Source organism: Chaetodon trifascialis, chromosome 4, assembly GCF_039877785.1.
Source record: "Chaetodon trifascialis isolate fChaTrf1 chromosome 4, fChaTrf1.hap1, whole genome shotgun sequence".
NCBI classification, from domain to species: domain Eukaryota; kingdom Metazoa; phylum Chordata; class Actinopteri; order Chaetodontiformes; family Chaetodontidae; genus Chaetodon; species Chaetodon trifascialis.
In genome coordinates, this window is record NC_092059.1 from 17,699,500 (window position 1) to 17,720,950 (window position 21,451).

Here is a 21,451-nt window from a genome sequence, read left to right on the forward strand (position 1 = left end):
ATGTAGATTAGATATTATATTAATTAAGGTAATATCAGTCTAAAATCGCCGTTGAGTATCACAAACAACCTTTATGTCCTTGTATGTAGTCTAAAGGACTAGTACAAGACTCCCATTGTGAAAGCAGTGATTTTTCAGAATTTTCGGTTTCCAGCCCCTCAGCTTTCACATTTGTTTTGTCATGGGAAACATGTACATATTAAACACATCGGCCGATTTCTGGGCGCATTAACCGTAGTATCACGGGTTTGAACCATGGAGACTTAATTATAAAGACTCATTTAAACTTACCGCAGCGACCGGCCTTCTCCTCTCGTAGTTTCTTTGTTTGCCCTTTTTTCCTTGCAGGAAAAAAGCTGTTGGAGCTTTCAGTCAGGTCATGTTGCTCAACTTATCACTGTTGCCCATTTTTATTGTTGCGGGTGTGTTACTTAGTTAGACTCTGAAACATGCAACGCTGCATGCCCGGCCGTCACTGTGACGTCGACGACCGGATCACATGACAGGAAGTGTAGCTGTGGGACGTAAACAACTTTACAACAGCAACCACGAGCCCTGTATGTGTGTACTGCTCAACATTTGTCTGGTTGTGAAAGACACACACACACACACAAACACACACACACACACACACACACACACACACACACACACACACACACACACACACACGCACACACACACACGCACGCACGCACGCACGCACGCACATACAAGTTTGTGTTTGCCTGCTTATCTATCATTTATTGAGGTCACAGGCTTATCTGCAGTTAGTCTACTCATGATTGTTTGTTTGCCTGCATATTTTTCACAGTTAGTCATTTTTTTTGTTTTTTTCCTGACGTCACTATCTACACCTTTAATATCTATCATCTACTCATTATGCAGAATACATTGTTGTACATCCTGTTAAAGGGATTATTATTGCTGATATATTAATTATTGTCTTATTACGTATTAATATGTAACCCACTCCATGTTGATTAGTCATTTGTTTAGAATCATCCTTTAACCAATTTCTTTGAGATACATAATGTCTTTTACAAGACAGACATGATTAAATTGACAGCTTGTGTGTGCAGGGATCACAAAAATACAACAAAATTAAGAATTTTGGGACTATTCAATTTATTTTATTGAAAATGTCACAAATTTTCACTTTACATCTGTCTGACAGGAAATGGATAATGGACCCAGAAGAGACCAGGTTATATGATGATCACCCACATTTTAAAAATATGGATTTGCAACAATCCTTGAGTGTAAATGCGTTATAGTGCATCAAAATTACTTTGCTGAAAGTAGTATGAAAGTAGTTTGGATATGTTATTCTTGATCTGAAGAAGGCTGTGCCTCTCAGTCATCAACGACTGAGCTGTCTGTTAGAGGTTAAGAGAATGAAAATTAATGAATGAGAGCAGCTTTGCCTCACAGATTTGTTTGAGTGAGTCTACCTTATATGTTAGAAGATCTGCACAGAGAAAACAGTTTTGACTTTGACTTTGAACACTGGAGGTCTCAGGCCAGGAAAGACATTCTATTTATATGTCACACGTGGAAATAAATGACATTATACAAATTATACTTCACACATACATTCCAGTTGCCCCAAGAGGCCAGTGTACATGCAGATAATACTGGAAATATATCTTCCTGTGCACTGCTGAGAACACAAACCCCCAAATCATTCTGGAAACTTAAAATGGTCTGTATTCTTATAACATCTCTTGTTACATGTAAGAGTGTAATTACGAATTGGACATTGGACATTACATTACATTTGTGCATTTAAGGCTGATTCTCTTTTTGAATGAAGGAGGAAGAATTGATTAAGTGTCAGAGTCTAAATCAGTGGGATTCAAAGCAGCCAAATAAGCAGGTCAGGGGTCACAAGCGAGGCAGAAATACTCCAAGGCCATTGACAAAAGTGCTATGTGAAGAAATAAGAGCATGGGAGACTAACATTAAACTTGTCTTTTTCTTGCCACTGCCAGAGTGGACAACATTTCTGTGTTTTTCTCTGCTCAGAAACATCAGTTGGACTCCTCCTGGACCTCAGTCTCAAATGAAGTCTCCTCTGTCATTTTGAGTAGTGGGCGAACGGAGAATCCTCGCTCACTTTGCCCTGGAGAAATGAAACGAGATAGAAAAGTGGTTGAAAAGAACAAATAATTGTCATTATAAACTGCATCCAGTGTGGTGTTAAATGTCTGTATGAATGACAAGTGTTACTAGTGTCGACTAGTGTGCCAAGATGTCCCTTCTAACCCTGTAAACACTCTTGAAAAAAGTAGGATTGACAGATACAAAAATGCCAACGAGCTGCAATGCAGAAACAGGAAGTGATGCTGCAGCTGTCACAAAATCTGCCTCAGTCCTCAGTCCCTCACTTCAGCCACCCTCTCTCATCCCCAGCCCTCTGCACTGCCCCCCTCTCTGTCCCTGACCCCAGCACCTGCTCACTTCTCACAGGTCATGTCCTTTCCTTTGACCCCACAGACCTGCCACCCCCCAGCTGTCCACCAGATGCCCTTAGGCTTATTCTCCTCTCTCACACCCACTTCCAGCCCCTTCCCCCTGCTCTGCAGTCACCTGAAGTCCCGTCCCACCTCCACACCTGTTTCCAGCCCTGCTGCTCTTATACCACAGAGCCACTGTAGTTTAACAGCCAAGTGACTGATAGAAGCTGTTGGTCACCACCACAAATGAATATCTGTCCATTAGTGAATGTTAAAATTGGGTTCAATGTGAAGGTCTATTTGATTATGTCTGGAAGCTCCACATACAGTACAGGAAATATAAAGGTTTTCACTTAGCAGTTGCCTTTTAAAATACAGTATATAGACCTGTCCCTTAAGTTATCTAACCTCTATCTTAACCTCTAAGTTATCTGCTCATCATCACCTGCAGTTTGCACAATGAGCTGTTTGTGTGTTTGGACCTCTATGTTGTTGGACATGTGCTGTACGTGCTGCTGTGTATGCTTATATACGGTACACTCCTACCTTAATCCAACACGACATCCTGGAATCTCTTTACAGCAACTACAGTATAATGGCAATAAAGATTTACAGTCATGGCGGAGACCTGAAGCTTGGTTTAATTTTCACCTGAAATGACTTCCAAAAAGTCCACAATACTGAGAGTCTGAACACCTGCTGACACACTGATGGAGTGTGATGATAAGCTTTCATTTCTGTACAAAGTGCTTAGTCTTGACATGTTCACCATACACTGTCCTGTTTCTGACACCTTTTCACACACTGATAATCCAGTCAAGCTTCCTGTTTGTGTTGAAAAAAAGAGAGAGAGAGAGAGAGAGAGAGAGAGAGAGAGAGAGAGAGAGAGAGAGAGAGAGAGAGAGAGAGAGAGAGAGAGCAGCAAACCACTGTGCTCTCTGCTGAAGGGAAAAGGAAGAAAATGATGCATGGCAGTTGAAAACCCTGACACGCTGCCAGGGTTGACAGTTCAATTCCCTGTGGAACAAGACATCATGCCACTGCCGGAGTCACACCTCGTTCACCTTGCAATCATGTTCTTCTCGCAGTAAAGATTGCCCCTGCTAGTGGAAATATCAGGGAGCTTGAACACACAAGACAGAACCACACTATGTTGTTGTCATATCATCAGTCTCATACAATCTATTTGTTAACTTCCATCTTCACTTGGAGATGATATGTGCATGTCTCATCTAAATGTGGTAACAACTGCATAAAATGCTCAAGAGTTACAGAAGTTTGTGTCATGTCCAAATGTCATGTCTACTAGAATTTGGGAATCTATTTTAGGAAAATTGCATCAAATTTAAAACAAGACTAAGTGTCTACAGCGATGCTAGCCACTCTGTCGAGCTGTACTTAGTCACAGCGATACTTTGACATAAATGTTAGCATCAGTATGCTAACATGCTCACAATGACAATGCAAATGTGCTAATGTTTAGGAGGTATGATGTTAACCATGTTCGCCATCTTAAAGTAGTGTGTTAGCTTAGCGGTATTAATGCTAATTAGCATTCAAATGTCTTGTGTACCCAGTTTCATAAAAATTGGATACACTTTGGCTGATAAAAAATATAAAATCTCTTTAAAGTTGTGATAACCAGTTTAAAATCTGTCAAAACATCAGGTTGCTGTTGTCAAACTCACCATCGGCACATCTTCAAGCCTCTCGAAGTTGGACCTCGATGATCTAATACATTTTATGGTGACAACCACCAGCACAAGGGCCAAAACGATGCAGAAGATGCAAAGGATGGCCACAAGGCCGGGATTTTCTATCAAGTCACCTTTTTGTGAAGAACCTGAGGGTGAGACAAACAAAAAAAAGTTAGCTTCCAAACTACTCTACAAACTGGATAAACTACATTTCTGAGGAATTTGAAAAGAAAATAATTTCAGGTGTAAATGTGCCAGCAGAGAGACCTCAGGTGCAAAATGTATGACAGTCAATCTATTCTGTCACCGGTACCTGGCTTCGGTTCAGGATACTGTTGCTATGCCAACAACTAGCAAAGTTCCATAGCAGGTTAACTAACATAGTTGCATCCTCCATTTTACTTCATGTGTGGCCAAACTAACACTGACATTTCCTATTCCTAATACCCTTGTTGGAGAGGTACTATTTTATTACAGCTGTGAATGATTTAATAGAATTTAGTTTCCTGCAATCAGTTTACTGCTAACCAACTAGCCACTGAGGCTAATGTGTTGATAATAGAACACTCTGTTATAGTGAGTGCTGATTTACTGTTGGCCTAAGTTTTGTGTATTTCACTCGTTTTATTTTAACTGTTGTGGACTTTGTGCATATGTCTGCTACATTAATTACTGTGTTGTACTTTCTACTGGGACTTAAGGCATGAGTGACAATCTAACCTAACACATTTGATGGTCTATAGCCTAATTTGTATTCACTAGCATTGTATTTGCTGTCCAACTGTGTTTTGACAGTTTCACAATTGCTTTCAGTAAAAATATTAAGTGAGAGCAGAAAATTAAATACATTCTTTTCTCGTAAGATTGTATAGTTTTCATATCTGTTTTGGCAGCTTATAAGATCGTCTGCCTCCTAGTGGCTAAAATTGGTCCATGCAGCTTTAAGGTAAATAAAAACAAATTAACCTGTTATTTTACTGCTGAATGAAACTCTTGCACAAGTGGCAACCTCCAGAGCTGAAAAATGAAGCCAGCACAGCTTCAACATGCAATTCCTTGAAAGGCCAATTGAGGCTGGCTCCTAAAACAAGTCAGTCCCCATAGACCCCCATACTAAGCTGGCAAATTTAAAACAGATACAAAGTAAATAATGTTTGCAGCCTTGTTCAAAAAACAGGTTTGGTCTTGAAAGCTACTTTGAGAGGGGATGAATTTTTATATAACTCACTTGTTTAAATTGTATAAAATCTTAATATTATGCATAGTTAGGCTGCTTTGAGTGACAGCTAACTGCAAGGTCTCAGCAACCAAGCCTCATTTGCCCCGTCTCAGCTTCACCTCGTTGCCCAGTTTTGTATCAGGGAGTTTGGTGGAGTCAGGCACTGCCAAGATGCACAGAGACTATACATCCATTGTTTCCTGCAGTCCATGCTCTTGAACTGAACTATTTCACTACAGAAAAAACAACAATTTCTGTGTCAAGAAACATTTCTGTGTGAAAATGTCCAAGGATTTTAGTTGGTGTAGCTCTGTGGATTTAATTACTATTCTCTAATTCAGAATAAAGAAACCCTCAGCTCTGACAGTACTCTGACCTGGGTTGGTCGTGTTTACAGTGGTGTTTGGTGTTTCTGATCCTGGTGAGAGTGTCGGTCCATGGGAAACTGTCTCATTGGACGTCTGGTTGGTCACTGTAGTCTGAGGTGGTGAAGTTGAGGGCAGTGGCGATGATGACACTTTTCCAAAAGTGACTGCAGTGGAAACTTGGTGTGTTGTTGCTGGAGGCTGCTGTCTGTTGTTGGTGGTTGTCACAGTGGTTAAACTGACACCATTTTTCTTTGTCACAGGCAAACTGCTGGGCTGTGCAGGGCTTGTGGTCACCTGTTGAGCTGTAGCGGAAGTGGTGGCACCTAGAAAGGAACAACCAGATCTTATTCAATGTATATAAATAGTATAAGCAAAATGTGCTCAAAGTATTCTACTCATTTGCAGTAAAATGGTTGCTGTCAGTGTTTTACTATTACACATAATGTTTTGTATTAATATTACTGAGGCATTAATGTATATGTTGCATTTTTCTGCTGTAGATATTTAAGTATAGTAATTAACTATGAAAATATAGTGGAGAAGAAATAAAAAGTTGCATTAAATGAAAAGTTCACATACCTCAAATTTGCACTTAAATACAGTACTTGAGTAAATATATTTATATTAACTTACATATCGCCATTAGCAGTGTTTACAACTACTACTGTTTATAACTGTGACAGAAGCTGTAGGTCTTAAAGCACTAAGCATCGAAGGCACCATATGACAACCGAGACAATATTTAATCATCTTTAGGAAAAATGGGAATTCATGTATATTGAACATTAACATTGAAATATTTTAATTTAAATGTACTTTTTTCTCATCTTGTTTTCTAGAAGACCTTTCTGCTTGGTCAGAAAAGACGCAGTTAGTTACAGTTTTTTATAGTTACAGTTGAATCTTAGTGCACCAAACTAACAAAATTGTGTAAGCAGAAGCTCTCAGTTCCTGTAGTTCTTGTAGTACCTGTAGTTCTTGTAGTTCCTGTAGTTCCTGTAAATAATGACAGGCTGCCACTGCGAAGAGGGTCATTTAACACCACTTACAGTAAAAAAATATTTTTAACCTGTCTCTAAAGTAGAAACCGTGTTTCCTAATCCAGGTCTGAGGAAATGACATATGTTCCTCTTTAGTTGTAAAACACAAGCAAAATATGAGCGCATTATTTTGTATGAAAATCTAAGATGTTAAGAAACATTAATGTACATCAGTATAGCTAACGTGCAGTTTTAATTTGGTTCACTTTATAGAAATCAAGCAGGAAGATTCGTCAAATTCAACTACCATCTTTCTTTAGATTAGGAAGCAGAGTCACAGCTGGAGAAACATCTTTTTTATTGTGCAGTGGACAGAATATTTTAACATTCAGGTTGTTAGAGGAGTCTGAGGTGAGGTGTTTTTCAAAGATCACCAGATATACTCTATATTTGTAGAAAAACTGGATGCTTGCCTCTGTGTCTTAAATACATTGGCATTTCATGATGAAGGCAAACTAGGGATAGGAACATGACTAAAAAACATTTGAGGATAAAACATTCTTCTCTAGCTGCACGGTGGAGCAGCAGGTAGTGCGTGTGCCTCACAGCAAGAAGGTCGCCAGTTCGATTCCCGGGTCGGGCCTTTTTGTGTGAAGTTTGCACGTTCTTCCCATGCATGCGTGGGTTCTCTCCGGATACTCCGGCTTCCTCCCACAGACCAAAAACATGCTCTTTAGGTTAATTGGTGACTCTAAATTGCCCCTAGGTGTGAGTGTGAGCGTGAATGGTTGTTTGTGTATATATGTTGCCCTGTGATCGGCAGGCGACCCCAAAAGGGATAAGCGGCATATGGAACATTTTTCTCTAATATTTTATACTTTTCACACCATGACACAGGGAAACACCCAAGCTACCCAGCAGTATCGTAAGTAAACTTAGCTCCATGTGGATGACCAAGGGAATATATATGGAGTGAAGCTAAGTTAAATGAATATGATTTATGGAGGGAAAATAAACAAACCAGACTTTATTGACTTTATTTCCCTAAATTTAACTTGGAACTGCTTTTTCTTGGGCAAGAATGAGTGTTGAATCTCAACTTAACATAAATGAGCTCCATAACAGCTTCTAAATGGACCTTGGTGAGATGGTTTAGTTGATTAATGAAGTTTGAGGTTCAGATGAGGCTGAGTAGTTAATAAAGCTGAATTAGGAAAAGGTACGTCAGGTCAGGTAAAGATTTGTGTTTACTGGAGCTGCAGGCAAATATCTGGCTGTCAGCTGGCATTGTGAATGAGTGTGTGCATAAAAGTCTTTGCAGCAATAGCAGACGCATTCAGCTCAGGATCACTTTCACTGATTAAATATTTGCTTAAGTTTCCACCCAAACACGACCTTCCCATTTACTTTACCATCCCATTTACTTTACAGTGCATACTTCACTTTAACAAGCTGTATAATACATGAATACAGTGACATGGGAACATTTCTGTTACTATTAATAAGACAGATAAGTGAGTAGGTCATCTTTCACTTGGTTAGCTATTCATAGTAACAGAAACTTTGACCAGTGTACCCAAACTTTTGCATTCCTCTGTATACAACTTGAAGGTTTCTTTGTTACTACAAGGCTTGTCCAACTTTTAATGCAATCTTGGCCAAAGATATTACTAGCTACTGCTGTTGTAGGCTTTAAAAGTCTACTGAAGACAATGTTTCCGTGCAAACTGAGAAATAAACCTACACCAAACTTACCTCGGATAAAGCTGCTGAACCTCCCTCTCACTGCAGGAAGTTTCCTATTTGCATAACTTTGCATCCGTCTAAGACTTCAGCATAACGTTCAGGCAAATTCTTAAACAAGTTTGACAGTAGTTTAACAGGTAAAAATGTGAAATGTGGACTTACTAGTATAAACCATGACTGCAAACAGGGACACCAGCGCGGTGAGGTGCATCGCTGCAGGCATGCTGAGAGGAAAAGGCTGGCAGTCATATCAGCAACATTTCAAACACACGCTCATACACAGGCTACATCCTTGACAGCAGGATGTGTGGAGTGCCTGAGGAGGAGTGCTCTGAACTGTGGGTTGGTGCAGTTTAGAGCACATCGATTAACCAATCCTCCAGGCTGGTAAGTCAATGTTTGAACATGGCTCTGGATTTGATTGTAGCTCATTCCCTGCTGTTATTCAGCATGCAGCTACAGCTCACGTTTGTATTTCTAAACTTACTTCAACACATTGAAATAACACAGATACTTAAAAAGCACATTTTCTGTTAAATGTTGTTATATTATTTAGACACACACACACACACACACACACACACACACACACACACACACACACACACACACACACACACACACACACACACACACATTTACATATATAGCTCCACAGATTTCTGCTTTCATCCTCACACCATTTATGCTGTGTCTTTATTCAATCATACATTCATCGCTGTACATTCATATACAGTACAGTGCATACCTTAAGTGTAAAACTACTGCACAGTTTGAAAACAAATTTATTTTACATCTTTTCTCAGGACTCAAGTTTACACTTACAGTTAAGGATTAAAATTGAAATGATGAAAAGAAAGAAAATCTTATATTTAATAATAATCACAATAATGCAATAAAGACAGGATATTATTTGGCATGCATAGCACTGGTCTACTTATTAAGGCAAAGCATATGCAGGTCAAAGTGATATGTCATCACAGTGATAATCATCAATAATGATTCGTTTGGAGGGAGGGAGGCAGCACTTGCTGCTGTATATCCACAGCAGTGCTGTCTGATACCACCACAGTGGGGTGGCTGTTGTCCTGTCAATGCAACAGAAACCAACACACATCATTATAATCAATACCACTGCACTTATTAAAGCACTGAGAAATCAAAAAACTCTGACAGGCACAATGAAAAGCATAAACAGAGTATTGGTGGAGAAGAGTTTAAAGAGATTACAGGGACATTCTGCTTCCTGGATTGTTTTTTTTTTACTTATTGTATGACCACTAAACAGCTTTAAGGTTTCATGGGCTTCTAAGCCATCTTAATACTTATACAATTAACAAAAAAAATCTGACTACAATTTAAAAATGATCATAAAAAATAAAAAGAACCTGTGGCCACTTAAGCACAATTAGAAATACACCTAAAGTAATGTCCCTTCAATCTCCTGTGTGGCTGACTTACTCTGTGTTTGAGGTAGGACAGGTAGGTGTCCCACCCTAAACTGATAATGTTGATGTACACAACGCGGAATTTGGGTGAGAGGAAATAGAAGTTGACTATCTGAGCAGGAGGCCAAACACACCAGTCCACCTGCAGGGAAGAACACATATTAGCATACTGAAAGCTGCACAGATAACCCAGTGCAAAGACCATTCAAAAACGCTAGACGAGGAGGGAAGTCTGCTCCGTCTGCTGAGCAGACTGGGAAATCAACAGCAGCCAAACACCAGTGACCACTGGCTGCCACTGGTGGGACTGTATTTTTGTCAGTTTCAGCTGGCAATGATTTGTATCTACAAAACTGACTGCAAGTCTGCAGCCATGCTAGCAGCTCTGTGAGGCTGTACTTAAGCACAGCCATACTTTGAGCTAAATGTTAATGTCAGCTTGCTAACATGCCGTTTGAGCTCTTGGGGCAGCGAATAGCTGCAGTGATTAGTCCCTAAAACACAAAGGATTGTGGGTAGAATGTAGGAAATTTTGTCCTTCACGTCTGGGAAAGCTGAACAGAACAAAATGAGGTCAGGACTGATGTTCACATTCAGCTTTTTCTCAGTATGAACAGAAGACACAAGCAAAGAACAGAAACACAGACAAAAAAAAAACACACAAGCATTTTAAGTTGCAGTTAGAAATGCAAAAAGGTGTGAAGTTAATTTCACATCTCACAAAGAGCAAAGAATTTGTGATGTAATAAGTGAGTTCATGTGCAGTGATCTGCTGCTCCAGATCTGGAGGGTCAGACCCTAGCAGTTTTACTTGCCATATAAAATTCCCAGAACTTGTCTTTAAACTCTACCAAGCCTTCGGATAAAGTGTGTCCCTCCATGAGACCCATACCTGCAATAAAGAGTCACACATCAGACGTGCGTCAGCACCACACTTCATCAAAACCAACTTCAGATAAGGTCAGAGGCTGGAGGAGTGTCCAACTCTTATGAAACACGACTGACGGTCACAACAAAACCATCAGTCAAATCCAAACTCTTTACGGACGACCTTTGACATCCATCCACCTCTGATATTGACGTACATTGGCTTTTGTCTTACCTCACCCACGTCTTAAAATATGACCTTTGGCTCAGTCTCATGTGTGCGTGGACATGTATTATTCATGTTGTGGGGACATAAATTTGTTTACATAGTCACATTGTGGGGATGTCTTCCTCATGGGGACAAAGCATTAGTCCCATAACGTAAATTGCAAAATTATAGGCTAAAGCACTGGGTTAAGGTCAGGCAATTAGTGGTTATGCTTAGGATAAGTCTCCGGGAAATGAACGTAAGTCTATGTAACGGCCCCAGAAGTGTGTGTCTTAGAAAAACCGCTTATGTGCTAACACCTTGACCAATGTTGATGTGTGTATATGTGTACTCAGAAAGGAAGGACACAGACTGCTTAGTGTCAATAAAATCTGAAATCTTTCTTACCTAAAAAATACCACATCCCAATTGTCGGTGAGGCGATCAGCTGATCCACCAGAACCTTCATGCCCACAGTGTCTATTGCTTTTCCAACAAACACTCTGTCTAGCCAGCTGTACCAGTAGTGCAGCAGTAGACTTATGGAGGAGCCCACCACAAGCATGCAACCTTTAAGGTCAAAGAAACAAGGGGAAAAGGATGAATGGCAATGCGGTGGTCATCTAATATATAACACAGTTTGTATTTATGGACATTTAGATTTTTCTTTTAAACCTTTTTTTATCCTTCTTTACTAAAACATTACACATTAAAGGCTTAAAAATGGGTTATGCTGGTGAAACTTAAAGAGCAACCAGGCTGAAAAGCAATGTCTTTCTGTGCTGTCACAGAGTCTTGGAGTACACCTGCACATCACTGTACCAAGGTGACAAGTTGAACCACTGGAGATCAACAAAAGCCCATAATGGGCTTACAAAAACATCTCATCAGAAAAGAAATAAAACAATGACAACTAAAATGTGGCTTGACAGCGTCCATGGCTACGTCTACAACCATTTGAGACAGCTTGAAAATGGGAAGTTGCTCCATATACCTGTCCTGGTCCATCAGGGGATCAATCCAGTGTCAGCTAAACAAATGACGCAGAGCATGTGGCAGGGCTTGCAGGCCAACACTGATGACAAGCCAATTGTGTCAAACACCTGTGACAGTGGCGCCCATCCATGAACCCATGAATGACAAGTCCACCAGTCCTCACAGCAATTGCAATGAAGTGCTTTGAGAGGCTAGTCATGGGTCAAATCAAACCCCCTTCCAGTTTGCATATTGTCCAAACGGGTCCAAAGAAGATGCCATTTCCGCGATCGTCCACCTAACCTTGTCACACCTTGATAGCAAAATCTGTTTGTTGATTTCAGTTCAGCAGTCAACACAATCATTCCCTGGAAGCTGGTATGAAAGTTGGGCCCCCTGATCTTGTTACTGGATCCTGGAGTATCTCACAGAGACCCCACACGGTGCACATCCGGAACCTCCACACCACCTCCACAGCCACTACACTCAGCCTTGGCCCTTAATGGAGGCATCAAGAGACATCAGTGCATCAATGGAGCCATCAAGAGTGTCCAGACCAGCTTCATCACTGTCTGGTATGGATGCTACAACAACTTTGACCGCATTGTTCCACAGTGGATAGTGAAGTCCGACCAGTCTGTCATTGGGACCGCACTCCCTCACCTATCTGTACCTTGGTTTGTGTCTGGTTTTGCCCCTCATGAGTGACATCCAGTCTCAACTTTTCTCTCTCTTTGCCTCACCTGTCCTCTTCCAGTTTCGGACTCTGTCTGGCTCCTTGCGGATCTCCCGGCTCTGCTGCAGGAAGTCTCCCAAAGCCAGCAGGCCTCCTCCACTCATGGTGTTGGTGAGCAGCAGGTAGTGGCCCTGGAATAATGGCCACAAGAAGAACTGTATCCAGGCCAGAAACTCTTTACCTACCTTGGGAATCATGACATTTGGACCAGAGGGAGTATGCTGTCATCTGAAAAATTGCTCTCTGTCTCTCTTATGAGGTCTAAAAAAGGCAGATTCCTCATCATGAGAGCTCCAGTGAGAGCTAGAGACACAGATGACCACACCTTTGAAACACCAAATTAAAGCAAACCAAACATCTCCCAGGCACAAAAATCATCATAAAATGACTATTTATAGTGTGAATAAATAAATAGTGTCAATAGATTGCAAATGCACAAAATCTCTTTTCATTTCCTGAGCAAGTTAGTATCAACTGACCTGATCAATTGTAATAAAAGAACAATCCAGCAGTGTATCTTCTCCCAGACATTTCTGACTCCTGGCTGTTTTATTTGTCCTCTTTTGATGGAGCTCCTGCGTTCACTGACCTGTCTTAGTGAATACACTTTAAATATAGGTTGTTGCATGGCCAGCTAATCATGTATATTAAAGGCTTTTGATGAAGCTATTTACATTTATCATCTCCCCTGTGAAAGGAAGAATAAAGCTTTTTAGGTTACTGGTAAATTTGCAGTTGACACAGGTACATAAAGCTCATGCAATCATACCTCCCAGCTCCTTGACCTGGTGCTACTCTAGCTAAATGTTAGCTGTTAGCAAGGCTGTCTGGATCATTTAAAGCTAACAACTCAGCTGCCCTGACCATGTAGCTGGAGACAATATATACATATGCATAAATTTGAACTATTTCTCAGTCATTTTTAACACGACACAATGTCATATTTATTCTCTGCATGTCCAAACTTTAGTATTCTGGGTAAAAAAGAAAGACTACTGTATGTTTTCCATCAAGCAAAATGTATAATGAGATACAGGGTACTACAAGAAAGTCATCACAAACTTTGAAATCAATTTTCTGTTAAATTTTATTAGATTTGACAAATTTCATGGCATTTCGTTTTCTTGTCATGTGTTTCTTAAATTACGCTGATACAAAAATTCAGTAAAAACAATAACATTACTTTTTAAAATTACCCCAGTTCCAAAAAAGATGAGATCCTATGTAAAACTTACACAGAACAGAGTGTGATCATTCACTAATCCTTTTCAACATATACGCAAACAAGTTGGGACAGGAGCAGCTAAAGACTGGGAAAGATGTGGAATGCTCCAAAACCACCTGTTTGGAACATTCCACAGGTAAACAGGTTCATTGGTAACAGGTGATAGTATCATGACTGGGTATGAAAGGGGCATCCTGGACAGACTCAGTCATTCACAAGCAAGGATGGAGAGAGGTTCACCACTTTGTGAACACATGATTGTATGAATAAATAACACTACTACATGGACTCAGGAACATTTCAGAAAACTGCTGTCGGTAAACAGTTTGTTTGAAAATGATTGTTTTCTGCTGTCATTTGTTTCACACAGTCCCAACTTTTTTGGAATCAGGGTTTTACAGAAAGTCAAAATAAAAAAAAAAAAACTGTATGTATGCCTTTTTAAATGAACTTCACACACATTAGTGTTGCTAATTATGCATTTTTGCCAGATCATACTTGTGAATCTGTTATGATGTGAACACAGTAGCAGCAAAATGTATTATTTGTATAAATATACACATTCTATATTTCTCTAGTACAGATTTCTGCTTTCATGCTGACACCACTTATGCATCTTATGTTATCTTTTTCTGATTGCATAAATAGATTTATCACTTGAACTGCCAAAACTAAGAAAAGTAAAACTAAGTATTCAATCATAACTTACTTGCTGTAGATATACAGTACAGTACAGTTCCTTAAAACAGATTTGCAATCACGAGTGTAAAACTTGTTTGAAAATAAAAGAATTTCACAGTGTATCAGGAATCAAGTTTCGAAGTACAATTCAGGATTACATTTGAAATCATGAAGATATAGACGATCTTATCATGCATTGTTTTAATAGGTACCTCAAAGGAATAATGAGAAGACGAGATCATTTGGCATGAAAACAGCGTAGCACTCGTCTACATATTAAGGCAAAGTTTCCAAAGGTTAAAATGACAGGAATAAAAAACAGCAGCTGTTTGAGAAGCTGTTTTTCATCAATAATGATTATTTTATGTCAAAGCAGAAACAAAACATGGGACAGAAATAAAAGAACTTTCACTTAGATTTTGGACAGTTAGTGCAACAACACAACAAAGATGCTTTTTTTGTTTTGGAACAAAGTTTTGGAAACCAACTGTGTGTTAAGTAGTATTGCTGAATGTCATGTGAACAGCAGCAGCTCCTCTCGTGCCTAAAACTACCACCGTCAGAGGTATGAGCATGACAGGCAGTGAAACAGCTTTTCGTCCCTGAACGCTCGCACAGGAGTGCATATCATTTTGACACAGACAGACAATCTGGACAGAGACACATTAAAACTCTACAGATATGAAGGGAAAAGTGTTCCAGCACTTCAACTCAAACATCCACAGCTTCTCTGAGTTCAGACACAGACGTTTGTTGAAGGCAAAAGTCCATCCCATCATCAGCAACCTGAAATAAACTGTCCCGAAACATTTTCCAAAGGCGGAAAACAAGTCCGAACATATAAAAGCAGCAAAACGTTCTTTTGCCTCCAGTGACCGACTTCACAGCTGAACATGAACTCGATCTCTAAGCTTTCTCCTCCAGAGGTTTGGAGGGTGAGAGCGCTTCCTGAGGTACATCCACAGCACTGCTGTCTGATGCCACCACAGTGGGGTGGTTTTTGTCCTGTCAGTGCAACAGAAACCAGCAAACACATCCATGAAATCAATATCACTTCACTTTTTTAACTACAGAGCAAATGCAAACTCTGACAGACACAATAAACAACATAAGAACAGAATTGATGTGTGTTGACGTACTGTGTGTGTATTTTTATGTTGTTGTAATTTTAACTTTAAAGCATATAAAACACAAAAAAGACCAAAAAAAAAACATACGTTCTCTTCATAAGAAGTAAAAATACAGGAAGTCCCTTTAATCTCCGTGTGGCTGACTTACTCTGTGTTTGAGGTAGGACAGGTAGACGTCCCATCCTAACGTGATAAAGTTGATGTACACAACGCGGAATTTGGGTGAGAGGAAGTAGAAGTTGACCATCTGAGCAGCAGGCCAAACGCACCAGTCAGCCTGCAGGAAAGAACACAGATTAGCAAACTGAAAACTGCACGGATTACCCAGTGCAAAGACCATTAAGAGATGTTGGATGAGGAGAAGTTTGCTCTGTCTGCTGGGCAGGCTGGGAGATCAACAGCAGACAAACACCACGAACACTGTTTCTGTTACTCTCACGTCAACCAAGATTTGTTTTTACAAATCAATGTACAAGCCAAATAAGTCCCTGTTCAAGGCCCCTGCGGCCACCAGAGGGCCCCCAAGAGTGTTTGAAATGCCCTGAAATGTTCTTTTTCTCTATATACTGAATAATGTCACTGACTGGAAATACTCTGGTTTAGGCGAGGGGTTGTACCTGGGTAGAACATGCAGGAGGAGGACTGTAAAGATGACTGTCTGTTGATATCAATGCTTCATGTGTTTGGGCGCATTTGCAATGTCAGCGGAAGAGTGGAAAGCACTCTACAGGCACACTTCTACAGGTACACAGTTTATGCTGTGATACTGGCCAACCCTAGATGAACTAATGCATGAAAAGTGATGCACCGTCTATTAGTAGGTTTTATAATGTTCTTCTTTAAACTCTCAAGCAGATCTGACCCTAAAACACAAAGGATTATGGGTTGAATGTAGGAAATTTAGTCCTTCATATCTGGAAAAGCTGAACAGAACAAAATGCACATTCAGCTTTTTCTCAGTATGTTTTATATGAACACCAAAGACCAGAAGCACAGACAAGAGACACATGTTCATTTTAAGATGCAATTAGAAATGCAACAAGCTGTGAACTTAACGTCATGCCTCTGGTTAAGAACAAAGAGCTTGTGATGTAACTGTGCCAACATGTGCAGTGATCTGGAGGGTCAGACCCTGACAGTTTTACTTGCCTTATAAAATTCCCAGAACTTGTCTTTAAACTCTACCAAGCCTTCGGTTAAAGTGTGTCCCTCTGTGAGACCCATACCTGCAATAAACAGAGTTGTACGTCAGATGTGCGTCAGCGCCACACTTGATCAAAGCCAGCTTCAGATCAGGTCAAAGGCTGGGGAAGTATCAAATTTATGTCTAACACGTACACCAAACTACAGACGACCTTTGAACTCCATCCTAATCTGATATTCACAGACGCTTCATCCACATCTCCAAATGTGACTTTTGGCTCAGTCTTACATGTGTGTGAGGGTCATAGAGAAACTGCTTTTGTGCTAACACCTTGACAAATGCCTGGGTGTTCACCTCAGCAACAACCTAGAATGGAACAACAAAGTTGTCTCCATCTGCTAAGAAGACTCAGTTAAGACTCTGTTAAGAACTAATTTATTACATCTGTGCAAGCTTATTTATTCTTACAGTGCAACAGTACAAAGACACTGTATTTTGCTATTCATATTTTACTCATGTGCAATTCAAAAATGTGAAACTGAGCCAGTCTTCACAAGGCAATATATTTATACTCTTTTGTATATGATGTACATAGTCTAGTGAATCTCTCTGGCATGGGAAGAATAAAGTCTTATTTTCTCTTATTTTACCCTGACAAACACTCAAGATGTCATCAATAAAATCTGAAATCCGTCTCACCTAAAAAATACCACATGCCGATTGTCGGTGAGGCGATCAGCTGGTCCACCAGAACCTTCTTGCCCACAGTTTTCATTGCTTTTCCAACAAACACTTTGTCCAACCAGCTGTACCAGTAGTGCAGCAGTGGACCCATGGAGCAGCCCACGGCAAACATGGAACCTTTAGGGGGAAAGAAATAAGGAAGAAAGAATGAATGACAATGAGGCGGTCATACACAAATTGTAACACGTTGAACAAATCTTCTCCAAAATAAAACTGTGCTTTATTAAAGCTGGAGATGTGTGTATAATGTATTTTAGGTTGGAGAGAGAGATTAGAATTTGCTATTTTGTACTGAAAATGGAGATTCAGGAGGAGTAACAGGCCAATGTACTGTATTGTAGGGGTATTGGACTGAGTTTATATTTTTCCTGTAAACATTTTCCATCTTATTTCAGTCAAGTTTCAAGAGTAATTTAGGACCAGACTGGAAACCAGAATTTCACCTCTGACCACACCCAACATTATTGACAGGTATTGTTGGATGAGGTAAGAAATGTGCTCTGTTGTACCCGATGAAACACCAGGCAAACAGGCTGTGTCTGTCTGTCTGTCTGTCTGTCTGTCTGTCTGTCTGTCTGTCTGTCTGTCTGTCTGTCTCTCACCTGTCCTCGTCCAGTCTCGGACTCTGTCTGGCTCCTTGCGGATCTCCCGGCTCTGCTGCAGGAAGTCTCCCAGAGCCAGCATGCTTCCTCCACTCATGGTGTTAGTGAGCAGCAGGTAGCGGCCCTGGAAAAACGGCCGCCAGAAGAACTGTATTCGAACCAGAAACTCTTTACCTGCCCAGGGAAGCATGATGTTTGGACCACAGAGGGTATGCTGTCCTCTAAGCTTCTAAGCCTGAATATGAAAGGAAATAATCTTTTTTATTGCACCTGAGGTACAGACAGCTGCACCTCAAACATCTACAAATATAAACAAAAACAATAGCGGATCTCTAAATGACAAAATACCTTGACAAACTTAAGAATATAATATAAAACCTAGGTGAGCATTTGAATCGGGTACAACAGTTAATAACTATCAAATTTTCACCACTTTATCATAAAATGTAAAATAAATGAAAACGACCACAGCAACTGCCTTGTGGTAAAATCTTCCTTCATTCTCTTTAGTTCTATCCTCCTCGATTATAAATACAAAAACAGCTCTTTTCCTGTCCTTGGAAAGTTAATATCACCCCCTCTGATTCTTAGATTGACCTGATCAGCAACTATAGACAACAATTATGTTTGGCCTCCTTGCAAAAAGAGCTGATCACGTGCACTACATTCCTTGTTTTGCAGGTGATTAAGCTATTTATACTTGAGGTCTCGTCGATGACATGAGGAAAAAACCTTTTTGTGGTTAAGACGTTGCTGTGTATCTCAGACAGGAAGTGACAACATTTAAAGGTTCAAACCTTCAGCACCTGTTGAACCGGTGCGCTGTGGCTAACTGTTAGCCGTTAGCTAGCGATCAGGCTGCCTGGCTAATTTAAAGCAGGCCGAACCGCTCGCCTGCCCTGAAAATACTCTTATTTATATGCACAACACAAGCGCTGACAGTGACATGTGTGTACCAAATTATACATTCAATTTTACAATTATTTCTCGACTTCTTCAACGCACCAGTGGGTCGACTCTGAGCGGTGTTGTGCCAAAGTTTGTTTTCTTTCCCGTCGATATTTGGCTCCCTTTGGCTCCCTGAATTTGACAAGCTGATAGCTGTGTTAAGACCGATTACAACCTTACCTGAAATGTTACACCATCACGGACAGGAAACACTGTGATAACGGGACAGAGCACTCCGTCACAGTGAGCCCGAGGACCGCATTGCCTGGACCCTAGTTTTTCGCGACAGCACCACCTAGCGACGTGGATGATCTTTAAAAAGTACAACCAATGCAGTATTCACCCAAATACTACTTTTACTTCTACTTTTAAAGGTTTATTCCACCCAAATCCTACCTTCTAAATACTTCTTGTTTTAAAGGTTTGTTCCACCCAAATCCTACTTTCTACATACTTGTAGTTTTAAAGGTTTATTTCACCCAAATATCACTTTCTAAATACTTCTAGTTTAAAAGGTTTAATCCAACCAAATACTACTTTGTGACTTACTACTTCTGGTTTTAAAGTTTATGTCACCCAGATACTACTTTCTGTCGAACTACTGCTAGTTTTAAAGGTTTATTCCATCCAAATCCTGTAGCAAAAACATTTATCCTTATCTATATGCACAACACAAGTGCTGACAGTGACATGTGTGTACCAAATTATACATTCAATTTTACAGTTATTCTCTACTTGTTCAACGCCCCATGCAAAAAAAAAATCGACCAGAGTCGACTCTGAGCGGTGTTTAGTAGAAGTTTATACTAATATCTGTCAATATTTGTCTTCCTTTAGCTCCCTTAATTTGACAACCTGATATCTGTGCTAAGACTGATAACAACCTTACTTGAGCTCATTCACCATCACAGACAGGAAACACTGTGATTACGGGAGAGAGCACTCACTCACAGTGAAGCAGACTTTTTTTTTTAACACAAATTATAAATAAATAAATAAATAAATAAATAAATAAATAAATAAATAAATAAATAAATACACAAAATCATAACACAAGTGTGAGTGAAGCAGACTTCATCGCACGAGCCGTTACACACAGACTTCAATAAATGTGTGAGCGCCCCCTGCTGGTCTGGAAGAATCAACTGTCAGCGCGAACAGACGGAGCCGCATTGGTCTGTAACAGAGACCACATTGCTGGGACCCTACTTCATCGAGACGGCACCACCTGGTGACGTGGATGAACACTCAGTGCCAGTTTTTAGTAGTTGATAGCTTTCAGTAAGGTGATCGAAGCTACAGAAGGTTGCTACAGAAAAATGGTTGAGAGTATCCATACTGAGTCTACAGTTATGGTCTAAAGAATTCTGATTTTGGCCTATGATATTCCCAAAGTGTAGAATCATCTACATTATTATCATCTGCTTTGTAAAAGAAATACACAAAACAATTATGCATACATAAAGACTATAGGTACACAGGGATCGTTTTTATTTCTGTGTAAATAAGGAGAATGTGGGGCATTAAATTACAATAGACAACCAATACAGTAGTTATATGTAGTATGTTAGCTTTTGACTGATTAAACTGATGTTACTGAGTAAACTGTGAAGCTGTGTAAATACTGCTGTCATAGAACTGTAATTGTAGGTTACATATATTTTTTTTTACTGTTAACAGCTGCCTGCTTCCATTAATGAGTGGTTGCCCTGCTCTTAGCTTGCAGATTTTACATGTAGGATTAAGTTTAGTGTGGGCACCATCGTGCTCTCACAGTTCCACCTTGTGGCAGGGTTAGACATAATGGTAACTCAATCCAGGCAACCGTTTGTCATTCAGTTTAACATGAGGAATGTGTTCTGTGGTTTGTATTTTTTTTCTTTGTTTGTATTCTTCTCTTTTCACAAACCACACAGACAGTCACGAACACAAAGTTAAACTTCTAACAAAGCTATTCTTGTGCACCCTGTCAAGTCACCTATTCACCAATAAAGTTTTCTAACTGGAACTTCTCGACTATCTGTGATTTGACCAGTGACTTCAGTGGTGGATGATGATTTTCCAGAAACCAAGTGTGTGAGAGAAGACAAAGACACAGTCAGCCATTGTCTTTCTTTTATGGTCCTTGGAGCTGGATCTCCATCTCACCACTGATGAGGATGCCTGAGTTACCGGAAGAACAGCACAGAGTGCGTCTAAGGAGTCAGTCATCCCTCCCCACACACCTGAAGGACTATGACCTCTCAGGTTTTCACAGGACAGACAACTTTCCAC

General features: G+C 40.1%; 3 protein-coding genes across 4 annotated transcripts; all 3 read right to left on the bottom strand.

Annotated features, from left to right (window-relative positions):
• Positions 1 to 1,115: 1,115 nt before the first annotated feature.
• Positions 1,116 to 8,772, bottom strand: cist1 (colon, intestine and stomach enriched 1). Its single transcript, XM_070960453.1, has 4 exons — positions 8,632 to 8,772; positions 5,752 to 6,066; positions 4,148 to 4,302; positions 1,116 to 2,125 (listed from the first exon to the last, which is right to left on the bottom strand). The coding sequence occupies exons 1-4, from the start codon at positions 8,690 to 8,692 to the stop codon at positions 2,081 to 2,083; spliced, it is 576 nt and encodes a 191-aa protein (XP_070816554.1). The 5' UTR covers positions 8,693 to 8,772; the 3' UTR covers positions 1,116 to 2,080.
• A 689-nt stretch (positions 8,773 to 9,461) lies between these two features.
• On the bottom strand, positions 9,462 to 12,900 carry LOC139330099 (mpv17-like protein 2). The gene is made up of 5 exons (XM_070960833.1): positions 12,711 to 12,900; positions 11,401 to 11,562; positions 10,733 to 10,809; positions 9,931 to 10,059; positions 9,462 to 9,557 (listed from the first exon to the last, which is right to left on the bottom strand). Exons 1-5 carry the CDS (start codon positions 12,898 to 12,900, stop codon positions 9,462 to 9,464), a joined length of 654 nt encoding a protein of 217 aa, XP_070816934.1.
• A 784-nt stretch (positions 12,901 to 13,684) lies between these two features.
• LOC139330664 (mpv17-like protein 2) lies at positions 13,685 to 19,440 on the bottom strand. Of its 2 annotated transcripts, none has more exons than XM_070961703.1 (6): positions 19,358 to 19,440; positions 18,230 to 18,464; positions 17,583 to 17,744; positions 16,889 to 16,965; positions 15,888 to 16,016; positions 13,685 to 15,614 (listed from the first exon to the last, which is right to left on the bottom strand). In XM_070961703.1, the coding sequence occupies exons 2-6, from the start codon at positions 18,417 to 18,419 to the stop codon at positions 15,516 to 15,518; spliced, it is 657 nt and encodes a 218-aa protein (XP_070817804.1). In that variant the 5' UTR covers positions 18,420 to 18,464; positions 19,358 to 19,440; the 3' UTR covers positions 13,685 to 15,515. The 2 variants fall into 2 exon arrangements, with proteins under 2 accessions (XP_070817804.1, XP_070817805.1); XM_070961704.1 differs by having other exon boundaries at positions 19,235 to 19,419.
• Between the last annotated feature and the right edge of the window lie 2,011 nt (positions 19,441 to 21,451).